General features: G+C 33.6%; 2 protein-coding genes across 2 annotated transcripts; one reads left to right on the top strand and one right to left on the bottom strand.

Annotated features, from left to right (window-relative positions):
- Positions 1-284: 284 nt before the first annotated feature.
- Positions 285-3438, bottom strand: PFD6 (prefoldin 6). The gene is made up of 5 exons (XM_011005366.1): positions 3280-3438; positions 3128-3198; positions 2936-3060; positions 2392-2452; positions 285-532 (listed from the first exon to the last, which is right to left on the bottom strand). Exons 1-5 carry the CDS (start codon positions 3356-3358, stop codon positions 476-478), a joined length of 393 nt encoding a protein of 130 aa, XP_011003668.1. The 5' UTR covers positions 3359-3438; the 3' UTR covers positions 285-475.
- A 6577-nt stretch (positions 3439-10015) lies between these two features.
- Positions 10016-11346, top strand: LOC105110352 (probable membrane-associated kinase regulator 6). Its single transcript, XM_011005367.1, has 2 exons — positions 10016-10860; positions 10994-11346. Exons 1-2 carry the CDS (start codon positions 10200-10202, stop codon positions 10999-11001), a joined length of 669 nt encoding a protein of 222 aa, XP_011003669.1. The 5' UTR covers positions 10016-10199; the 3' UTR covers positions 11002-11346.
- The last annotated feature ends 387 nt before the right edge of the window (positions 11347-11733 follow it).

Genomic DNA, 11733 nt, shown 5'->3' on the forward strand with positions numbered 1-11733 from the left:
CACTAATTGTTACATTTAGGACCACAAATTTATATTACTTAATTTTTTAATTTTATATATAATGGAATCCAGTAATACCCATAATTTTTACAAACTCCTATCAAACATTCTTTCACACTCCATCCTTGAATCTTACCTCTTAACAATTCCTTCCAATTTGTATACCTCATACCATGTTAAACCTCTTTGACTATACCCTTTCCTAAAGAATTAGCAAACAAGATTAAAGGGGGTAAAAATTTGACCCCCTTCAATCTAAAAACGAAACACAACCTAAGGTGTTGTAGCTTTCAAGAAATGATCAAAGTAGTTCTATAAAGAAAACAATATTTCTGGCACACAAACTTAAAACATATCATAGTGATTACAGAGAGTAGTGAAAGGTTGAGAAAGACCTCTAGCACGAAAGCATACACATTAAATCCTCTAAAAAAATGTCACAACCGACAAAGTGAACACACCTAAGATGGCATTTCTATGCCTTGGCTTTGCCAGCCTGGAATGATTGGATCCTCTGTTGTAACTTGAAGATCTGCAAGACATCAAAATCATCAAAAATGTAAATGGTCATTGATATATATGATCTGCAATGGATAATGCTCTAATTTTGAAACCAAAAGTCATGGTGCAATATACAATGGTGAAGTCTACATGACAGCACAGAGGAAGTTTATAAACCGGGACTGAGATTCTATCTTTCACTCTCCACTTCTCTATCCTCTTGAACCATGAATCTACATCCTATTTGATTATTTAAATTCTTTAAAGAAAAAGCATGCAAGCTAATATACCCTAACCAACTGATCTTTACCACCACTTAACAACATTCCCCCAAGCCAAAATCAGGAATACAAATAGCAAAATGCAGGCATCACCCCTCGTACAATTACTGAAAAAGTAACTGCAAGATGATAGGCATAATATTTGTGAAGGTGGTTGTTGATGATGACAGTGAAAATGAATGTACATGGAAAAAGAATAACATGAACATTTTTTTTCTAAAAGACAGATCATATTATAAAAACACCAAGCAAGCTCTAGGTGAGCAAGCTTGGAGAAAAGACATAATTAAGAGCGAAAAAAGAGCCCAGAAAAGGTCCTCCAGAAACAGAGTACCCAAAACTTTAAAGGTTACAAAGCATAGCAGCACCATGTCATAAGAAGTCCACACAAACCCCCAAAGTCAGCTCCCAAGAACTATCCAGAAACGAAACAATAATAGCAAAGGCCTTTTTATCAGCGATCAAAGAAAATTGGAAGTTGAAATAAGAAAATGGCTGTCAAGGCACCGAGAACTACAAGCTTATTACAACTCCACAAAGAAGGCAATAAACATGACACTACAATGATGATCAAATCTAAATACAAATAGCACAAACAGCAGCGTAAATCAATCCTCCTGACAGCTAGATAGTAGCTGCCAGGAGAAATCCAAAAGCTCTAGCTAGAAAATCAGAACACACCAAGATGAGAATGACAAGCACTGCAGGCCTAAATCACAAAAAACAACACCTCAAGATAAAATTATGACTAGAAAGGGAGAGGTTCAAGAAACCAGAAAGGAGGCATCTAAAATAAAATGCAGAGAATTCTACGAGAACCAGACAGCACAGAACACAAATAAACACCTAACAAGCCGCACACCAAGCTGGATAATTTGATGCAGACAGCAAGAAAATCAACCATTAAAAGACAGAAAGGTTATCCTGGAAGAGCAACCAAAGAACAAATTGAAGCAGGCAATCAACAACACAGAGATTGAACCACCGAATTAACCAAAGATTTTAAAGTAAAAGTTTTGGCCTGAGACTAAACTAGATGCAGAAGCTTTTGCAAACTTGGAAAGTGCATTACCTGCTGAGACAGAAAGAGATTGATCAGAGGAGATATCAAAACATGAAGTGGAAAAATGTAGTCACAACAGCATCTTACAAGAAATTAGAAAGAAGCCATGGGCAGAAAATGTTGATGAACAAAGAGAGAGAGAGAGAGAGAGAGAGAGAGAGAGAGAGAGAGAGAGAGAGAGAGAGAGAGAGAGAGAGAGAGAGAGAGAGAGAGAGAGAGAGAGAGAGAGAGAGAGAGAGAGAGAGAGAGAGAGAGAGAGAGAGAGAGAGAGAGAGAGAGAGAGAGAGAGAGAGCAGCAAAGCGAGGCAGTCAAAACAAGTCACTGAAATGCTCATAACCAAGAACAATAGAAGACCCGTGTTTTTAACTTTTAACAAATAAACCGGTATCAGATTTCAAAAATTTGGCTGCCACAGGTGAACTTTAACTATATAAACAGTGACAAATAAGAAAGAGAGCATGAACGGCAAGTGCCATATTGAGAGGCATATGACAAGGCACTTCAATAATAAACTGGATTAAGCAAAAGAAAGGAAAGCCACAAACCGCATCTTTCTTGCTGTTTTGCTTCTCTTCCAAATCTTGAAGAGTTCCATCAAGTCGCTTCCTATATTGTGAAAAGTTTCTTATTAGATTTGTTTCCAATATTCAGTTTTACCCATTGTACAAGCAAAAGCAATACAAAAGATCAGGGGTTTAAAACAAAATCTTCTGCAAGTTAGAAATCTTCATACTTTATTTCTAGTTGTTGTTAGTTTCCGCAAATCTCCCTTCTAAAAGAGGCCTAAGCAAAGCTCATAAAATTTAAACAGCAGCATATAGACATTGTCCGTTGAATAGGCATTTCCGTATTCAAGAAATAACAGGAAAAGAACACTGGATCGGTCCAACATATGACAGCTCAAAGAGTTATGTCGGTACAAGCTTGCGACCACATTTACTGATGGTAATTTAGCACTCGTTACAGAATAAACAAAACACAATAGGCACAAAACTCGATCCAGATGTGATTAAAAAAATTAAATTATTAGTAAATAAGAAAGAACAGCCCACGAAAAAAGGAAGAATATAGAAGGGGAAAAAAACATACAATTCAGCAGAGATGTATTCGATTCTTTTGCGCACATTAGCATTAGCCTCAGCCAAGTCTTGCTTCACAAGTACGGGACCAATCAATTTGTAAACATTTGCACCTTCTTTCAACAAGTCCAACTCCTATACATGAATAAAAACCCAAATCAGATAAACCCCCTCCCCCAAAAATAAAAAAAAATAGACCTACCTTGAGGACAAGCTCATTCTCTCCAAGCTGGATAGTGTACTTTTTCCTGACTTGATGATTCTTCGCAATATCTGTAATAAACAAAGTTAGCTAGGGTTTTGGAATCAATACAGCAAGATTGGTGAGGTAGGGATTTTATTTTATTTTATTGCCTTTTTGGAGTTTGCTAAGATCATTCGCTTTGTTTTCAAGATCTCGCTGCAATTCTCTAATGGCCGTTGACGATCCCATTCTTTTCTTTTCTTTTCTTTTCTTTTGGTTTGCTCTTCTCTCTTCCTTCCGCTCCCGCTCCTGCTGCCTCTTCTCTTTTATTTTCCCCCTCGAAGTTTATACGGCCCATGTCCTGGCCCGAGAACCAGGCTGTGGACCAAGCACATTCCACACCAGATTTCGGAATGTTTGATTTCAGCCTGCTTTTTTTATTTGTTTTTAAATTTTTAAAATAAAAATTAAATTAATTTTTTAGTATTTTTCATTTTTTTAATATACAGATATCAAAAAAAAATTTAATAAATAAAAAAATATTATTTTAATACTTTACTAAGTAAAAAAAATAATTTAAAAAATAATCAATATTATACTCTTAAACATTGCTCCAATAAAAAATGCATTGGTTTATTGGCATGCTTTTTATTCATAATTTAATTTTACTTTTTTCCTGTTATTGTTTTATATTTAATCAATTAAAATGCATGTAAAAGTTTTTTTATATACTAAATATGTTAGAAAAATATAAAAGTCATGTTTACACCAAAATGAAAGTTGGATAAGTTTTTGGACTCTTACATAAGAAACTAAAATCCAATTTAACCTAACTCAATCAAATCTATTACAAAAAATAATCATAAGAGAAAAATAAGTTTTGAAACCACATAAAAATTATTTTTTAAAAAAATAAATTAAGAAAAGTTTGAGTTTCTTAAATAAAGGATGTTTTTATCATTGTAAAAGAAGGATAAATTAGAGAATGATATATTGAGAGAAATTAACCTTTTAGGGATTTATCATTCTAAAATATAAGTGCAAGTTGAACTAAGTTTTTGTATATGTTTTTAGGAAAAATGGCTCAATATGCTCTTCTATTTAAAGGGTTGTTACCAATATATTCCTAAACTTTAATTCCATTCAATTTATCCTTAAAAAGTTCATATATTTCCAATCTATCTTTTTGTTAGATTTCTCTCATCAAAACTAATCAAATCATGACATATGATTTGCATGTGATGAAGTTAATTTTTTATAAAACAAAATACTTTTTATTTTAAACTCATTTTAATATGATATCAAAGTTGGTTACATTTAGAAGTTATACTTTCACGTTAACTGTTTAATAAAATGCGAGTATTAAACTTAAAAATTAAAGTATAACTGGTTATTTTCTTGATTGATCGAAAAAATAAATCTTGTTAAAAATACTAAAACTTTTATTATGAAATTAACAATCAAGTTATAATAATTACTTTTCTATAAATGTCGCGCATGATGAATTCTGATAAAAAATAATTAAATTTATTTATTTTAACAAGTTTAAGATTAAAGGTATTTTGAATATATAAAGTTTAACTTACATGGTATAATATTGTTAGTTTGTATGGAGAAGTCTAACTAAAAAACCAAAGAGAAATACAAAACCTTTAATAAATAAATTGGATGCAATTAATATTTAAGAATTGATTGGACACAAGGCTTAAAAAAGATGGAGCCACTCTCCCCTCCCTATATTTTCTTTTATGCATCTCCAAATTTCTCACTTATAAAACTCACACACATACCTTTTCTTTCTCATATGTGTATGTATGTATCGTATTATTATTATAAATCTTAGGTCAAAAAATATTGAGACTATTAATTATAAAAATTAAAAACAAATCTCTTTCATGTTTGTAAAACTTTTAAAAAGGAATTGGTCTAATAATCATTAGTATAAGAAAATATTATAAACTTTCCAAGTTTTTTTACCTATAAAACTCAAACATATTTTTTTTGAAAAGTTAAGCAGTACCATAAAAGTAATTGGTTGTATGAAACTAGTTAACACGTACAAGTCTTTTGATTAAAAAATAAAAATTTCCATTTAAATAAGCCATCTTCATTACTTAAACACATAATACAACATATTCTTAATGGTCAATAAAGAAGTTAAATAATTATAACACCTACACATTGTTTGATGAGTTATGTTCCTATCTTGGCAAACTACTAGTTAGATTGGTCAAATAAATTGATAAATAAGATTTTTATCATTTATAAACATTTCAAAACCTCTATTGTTCCTATAAATTTCAACACGTGAAAGTTCATACTTCTACTTTCAAAAAATTATGCATATTTCATAAAACACAATGCTTTACAATTTCCTTTAAATCCATTTTGATAACCATTAATATTTTTCATTATACATTTAACTCCATATATTATTTTATTTCTCTTATCAACTTACAAAACTTAGAACAAAATATATTAACTAAGTATTTACGTCCATTCTATCTCATTTATAATTTGTTCTAGCTAACATTTTCAAGCATAATTATTTCAACACTAACAAAACATACAAGTCGAATTAGTCTATTCATACACAATTTAATCATTTTTTTCTTCTTATCTATGTTCAACCCTTGGTAAGAAAATATTTTATGTTCTATTCTTCTATTTGTTTCATTTGTTCAATCTCATTAATTTTCACACACCACCAAACCACAATATTTAGTTGATTTCCTATACATTTATATGTTAAATCCTCTCATCTATCATTTCAAACACATACAAGAGATACATTATTTATATTTAGCTTAAGGTTTGTTTCTTTATAATTTTGATTAGTACTTAAAAGTGTATTTTTATCAAGGTTTTATATCATCATTTTGCACTTCAAGTATCAATAACTTCTTAATTAAAGCATGTTTTATAATAATATATCTAATAATATAAGATACTTTCAATTTATGGTAAATGTTTATTTTAAATGCAGGCCTATCACATAAATGAAAGGATTGATTGATGAATTTAAGAATTGAAATTGGAAGGATAAAGAGATGGCCAAACTTAGAAAAAAGATGTCGGTGCAATCCAAACCGGAACACTATTCGGTAATTGGATCATATGTGAAGCCAGAAGCTAGGTGACTGAGTTTTGCTTTTAAGGATATTTTACTGTAAAAAAAATAAAAAAGCTGACTTGTCTTTAATTATTTTCATAATAGCCAATGAATCCTGTGAAATCATCATCAAATTCCTAAGATCAAAGCCTATGAAGGATTTTTTTTTGGGAATGATAAAAATTTTAATACACTATTTCAATCTATAAATCTTTAGCTATATCAGTATTTTTTCACTATCTTATAGCTTTTATTAGTTAATAATGTCATTGTTATTTAAGGGCTTTCGAGTTCGAACTTTTTTTTTTTTGAAATAAAAAAGCTTGAAGCACTGAGGCAGAGGATGTATATATTTTTTTTTTATTAGCACCAGATATCCGGGCCTGGTCGTACTAATCCCGGAAGTGTAGAGGCCCTTTGCAAGGAATTTCCCGCGCGATTAATTCATGGGCCCAAGTCTGATGGTTCCATGAAATTCTTTGCACCTAGTAATAATCGAATATAAAATCTTGAACAGAGCACTGTGCCAAGTCCCAGCTCTTCTCTGCTAGGTCAACTAATGGAGTTAACAGAGGCTGGGATCTTGGACAGGAGAACACTGCCAAGTCCAAGCTCTTTTCCGCTAGGCCAACTCCATGGAGTTAACAGAGGCTGTATTGGTAAGCAGTAAGCGTGAAAAAGTCAAGAAAGTGAAGTTTCCAAGTAACTGAAACCAGGCTGCTTAACCTTTCCAGTCGACAGTGAACCTGGATAGATTCATGTGCAGGATCCTGCTTTTCCTTTTACTTCCTGCAGCATTGCAGTTTCTGTGGCACTGCAAAATCTTCAGAAATCCAAAGGTTAACTTTCACCTTAAAATATTTCTCCAATTTGGTCAACATCTTTCAGTTCTAAGACGCAATAACCACCCCATTTGGAGATAGGGGCAGTTTCTGGAAGAATTGATTCAGTTAATCATCCCGGAAAGGCAAAAAAGAACAGTTCATGCCTCCTGTTTCACTGGCCTAAAGCCTGTGCGTTAACTTATTTGGACTTGTCCAGTCTGCATGAACATCCAACGAAGCAAATATATGATGAAATAGTTTTGTATCTTGGGTGTTTCTGCAATAATTAGCTCACATAGCGGGGTACAGAAAGAAAGATAAAGCTTGTGACAATGTCCTTATAGATTGGTGCTTTCGATGGAATGCTCTTCTTAGATATAATGAAATGACATCTCGCTTGCGCAAAATTATTCCTAATCAAGCTTAAGTCACCATTGCCTATCCCATTAGTACAATGATTGTGCTGGTTTTAGGTTCCCATGTGCTTTGGAAAGTTAGGAATTGGCATCCTCAACAAATATAATTTTTTTTTAAAAAAAAACCTAAAAGTCATTTCTGATGTGAGCATTTGTTTATAACAATGTGCCTCTTCTGCTGATTCAAGATACATGAGATAATTTATTAATTCTAGTGTTTTGTGCACAACGTGTACAACTTGATTTTTCCCTAAATGCTTTTTGTTTGCAGAAACAAAATTCTGTATGTGTTTCTCATTCTCATGTGTTCGCGCTCCCTATTACAATATCGTGGGCATCGATGTCTCGATCGAGACAATGTTTTAAAGCTAATTATAGCCCTGAGGAAAATTTAGGCCGGGAAGGAGTGTGGTATGGTAAGTAACTCTCTGTAAGTCCAACTTTACCTTGTTTCCATTCTCATGTTCTTAATTTTTCTTAATCCTACTGTGGTAATTGTCCTTTCAACGTGTTATATATTGATGCTTGCTCTTCCTTAGAGATCAACAGACAGGTTATGATCCTCGAGCATGTGGTGTATGTTCTGTTTGAGATTTAACTGCTCGTTTTTTGAATGTTTTGGATGGTCTATCTAGTAATTGCTTAATGCCTTGGAGAGGATGTCGTAGGGGGGACCGATTGATTTCAAGTCACTTTCTATATTTGGCTTTTGTCCCACAGTCCTTGGTCGTTGTCCATTTCATTCTCCGACAGCCAAAGGGGACCCTTGTCTGTTATCCTTGTTTTTATAAGATTGTTCGTAAATAAAAATTAGTTATGGTTTTGAGTGATAATGACACTACTGCAAGTTATGGTTTTGAGTGATAATGACACTACTTTCTCAAGCATTTAAGTTTCTTTGAGAAAGATTCGAAGTCATTACCATTCGGAATGTTAGTGGATGAAAAAGGCTGAAATTTCTACACCAAGAAAAACTTGGTGATATTTACTTCCTCACCCAATTCTCTTCCCAAATGCATCTTGTTCAACTGACTCGAGGACAAAAACATTGCTACGTATGATGTGTTGTGTTGATATCATTTAATTTAGTGTATTTTATGCACTGAACTTAGAGTTAATGTCCAGTGTCTCATTATATTTTTTTTCTGGCATCGTTGTCAATGAGAGGAGAGGGGACACTGCTAGTCATAGTTGTCTGTACTGTATTGGTAAATCTTTTCAAAATCTTAATCTTCTGTTTCTTTTTTCCTCCAACAGGAGCAAGATTTGTGGGAATATCACAACCTTTCTTATGAGCATATATTGTCAACACATTTTTATCTCACATGCATCTGCAGATTATGGAAATTTATCAGAACCCATGATTTTAAATGCACTTGATCCTTCTCAGTAATTTCAAACGGCCAGTTTTCCTGGTTCATAATGCTGTTGACATTGCTCTTTTTCGAATTGATAAGGTCGGGGAAACTCATCAATTTGGAGCTTAGGGGCATAGATTCTCAAGGCCTACTCACATTTGTAACGCAACAAAGAGTTGAGAGCAGAGCTAGCAAGCATATATCAATAGATTCTTATAATCAATGACTTGCTTTATTATATGAGCCTTGTGTATGAGAATCAGAATAATGGATCAGTTGAGGAAAATGACAAAACTAAAGCAGGCTAAGCAATATTGACTCTGTTTACAAAGGAAGTATAGAAAGTAAGTTTGTGAGAAACATTCAAAGCATATGAATGATTACACTTCCTTTATGCTCTAGCTTTAGGAGCAGCTTGGATAAACAATAGAGAGTGTTCATGAACCTGCTTCTTAAAAAGTCTAATTGCCTACCAATTACTTGTTAGAAACATGTTTAAAGTAAAACATTCTTTTTTTTTCCTCATGCCTTATGCATTAGGATTCTAGATGGCTCTTTTTAGTTAGCTGAAGTATATGCATGAAACAGTCTCATGTATTGTTTTAATTTTAAGTCAGGTATTATTCAACTTTACAACTTCCTTTCTAGTTTGTTGCTAGGTCTCTTTGGTTTTGAACTACAAAATCAACAAAGGTTCAGTTAATTTGTTATAAAATATGACATAAATTATTCTACGAAGCCTTACCTAATAGCTTGGATTCATTGCTAAGAAATTTAAACTAAAAATTAAAACTTACTGTTAGGCCTCTCGAATTTAGTTTGAACTATCTAAAAACATAACCATGATGGTTTGAACTTTTGGATGGCATAATTGATGTTGCTTTGGATGCTTCAACAGACCTTAACAACTTTTTACTAGTCCTTTTTAGGATCAAGTTCCGATATGACTAGCTCATCCCAATGGACCACATCTGTACTATTGGCTTGTGACAACTACTAACCAAATAATGAACAAAGGAAATTTGTAATGGGAATCCATCTTCTCTTTGAAGTTCAAAGAAAATATGAATAAAGAGAAACTGGGGTAAAGGAGTGATGCAAACAGTTCTGCATAATGGGTGCCTGTGGGGCACACATTTCTGTTTCCTTTCCCCTTTTCTTTATTTCAATAATTAATATTCATGGTTTCTTGTCAGACAGCCACATACCCGATTGTTATAAAGAGGATATATATTGTGGTATATATATACGTGCCTTGAGATATATTCTATAGGCAGAGGACCTTTGCTAATACACCTACAGTACCTCTCTTTCCCCGTAATATTTCTAGCAATATTATCTGCTCTCTTCTCCTGCATATCTTGTCATAGAGTAACACCAATGGAAACTTCACAGCCTCTTTCTATTGAAAGCTTCTCATACAGTTGGTTAGTTAATCTGAAGCCATCTTTGGAAAGCCTAGACAATTCTCTCAGGGCCTCACTAGATGCATCAGATGAAGCTTCCTTCATTGAGATGGACCCAAGAATGCCACCTTCAAAAAGATTCTTCAGAAATTCTCAGGATTTCAAATTTGACTTCCCCATTTCACAATCTCCTCTTACTCTCGTCCATGCTGATGAGCTCTTCTCCGATGGCCATGTCATGCCTCTCTTTGTCGATCCGTTAAAGATGAAGGCTTATGATGTCTCAGACTCAACCTCAGCCCTCCCTACCTCTTCTCATGCACCAAAAAATGTGGTTTCAGCTTGTAAACCTCAACGTTGTTCTTCATTAAGAAGGTGCAGGAGAATGTCAAAGCAAATAGTTCAGAAATACTTGGATTTTCTAAGGCCATTGTATCGAAGAATTCGAGGCCACAGGTCAAGTTCAAGAGCTGAAAATATTGATTCTAAAGTTCAGGTAATGAAGAACAGGGTATATTCAGCAGAAACATCTCCGAGAATCAGTGTAGCTTATTCTGTCGATGATTGCTGGCGAAGGTCTTGTGATTCTGAGAGCTCTATTTATGAGGCAGTACTCCATTGCAAAAGATCCAATGGTAACTCATTCCTCTCACCAAGTTATGATTATCTACTTTCAATAGTCTCCATGCTGTTATGAATATTACTTTACAATGACAGTAGAAAAATCATCAGGTTTTTATGACATTCTTTCATAAATGTTATTTTCAGGGAAATAAATTGATGTCGTTGTACGAAGGAGTTGAAAAGAAGAGAAGGAAAGCAGCAATGTTGATATTCACATGGGAAAGAAAAAGAGAGAGGAATAAAGAAAGATCAGCAACCACTTGTTTCTTGTTCTTTTCTTCTATTCTTCTGGGAGGATAATGTAAATTTGTTTTCTTATAAGAGAGTGTTTAGAAGTTGTGTGGATGGTCGGCCATGAGAAATCTGGCCATGAGGGAGAGAAAAAGAAAGAAGAATTTAAGGATAAAATTAAAATTTTTTTTTTTTTTTTGTCTTTTCCTTTATGGGAGAAAAGCTAGGCTACCAGCTACTACAAGATTCTCTCCCTTATTTCTGTATAGTTTTCTTTTAATGAAATCAGGACTATTCTATTCATATAATATCTCCACTCTATTATTGTTTCAATCTCCACAGGTTGTCGTCGGGACACCTTTTCTTTTTAGATTTGTATCATTGCCTTTAAGAATGATAAACATTTTCAGATGCCTAAATGCCTACACTGGACCATGTTGTTGAACCTTACAGGACACAGACGCTCGATTACGCCCCACCAGGTTTAGCCTAGGGGAATAAGGATGAACCTTAGGGATATGAAGTTGAGGTGCATTTCCTAGGTTCAATCTTTTTACCTCAGTTGAGGCGCACCAGGTTTAGCTTGGATTTATCAGTGTCCCAGTAGCAGGGCTATTTACTCATGGTGATTTTATTGACTATTGTTGCTTGTT

Source organism: Populus euphratica, unplaced genomic scaffold, assembly GCF_000495115.2.
Source record: "Populus euphratica unplaced genomic scaffold, PopEup_1.0 scaffold249.1, whole genome shotgun sequence".
NCBI lineage: Eukaryota > Viridiplantae > Streptophyta > Magnoliopsida > Malpighiales > Salicaceae > Populus > Populus euphratica.

What these genes read in the sequence shown, in the direction of transcription:
- PFD6 (XM_011005366.1), bottom strand. Translation starts at nt 3,358, where the DNA reads ATGGGATCGTCAACGGCCATTAGAGAATTGCAGCGAGATCTTGAAAAC. An exon ending in GAATACATCTCTGCTGAATT is followed by an intron (nt 2,453 to 2,935) that starts GTATGTTTTTTT and finishes TTCACAATATAG; the next exon opens with GAAGCGACTTGATGGAACTC. An exon ending in AAAACAGCAAGAAAGATGCG is followed by an intron (nt 533 to 2,391) that starts GTTTGTGGCTTT and finishes GATGTCTTGCAG; the next exon opens with ATCTTCAAGTTACAACAGAG.
- LOC105110352 (XM_011005367.1), top strand. Translation starts at nt 10,200, where the DNA reads ATGGAAACTTCACAGCCTCTTTCTATTGAAAGCTTCTCATACAGTTGG.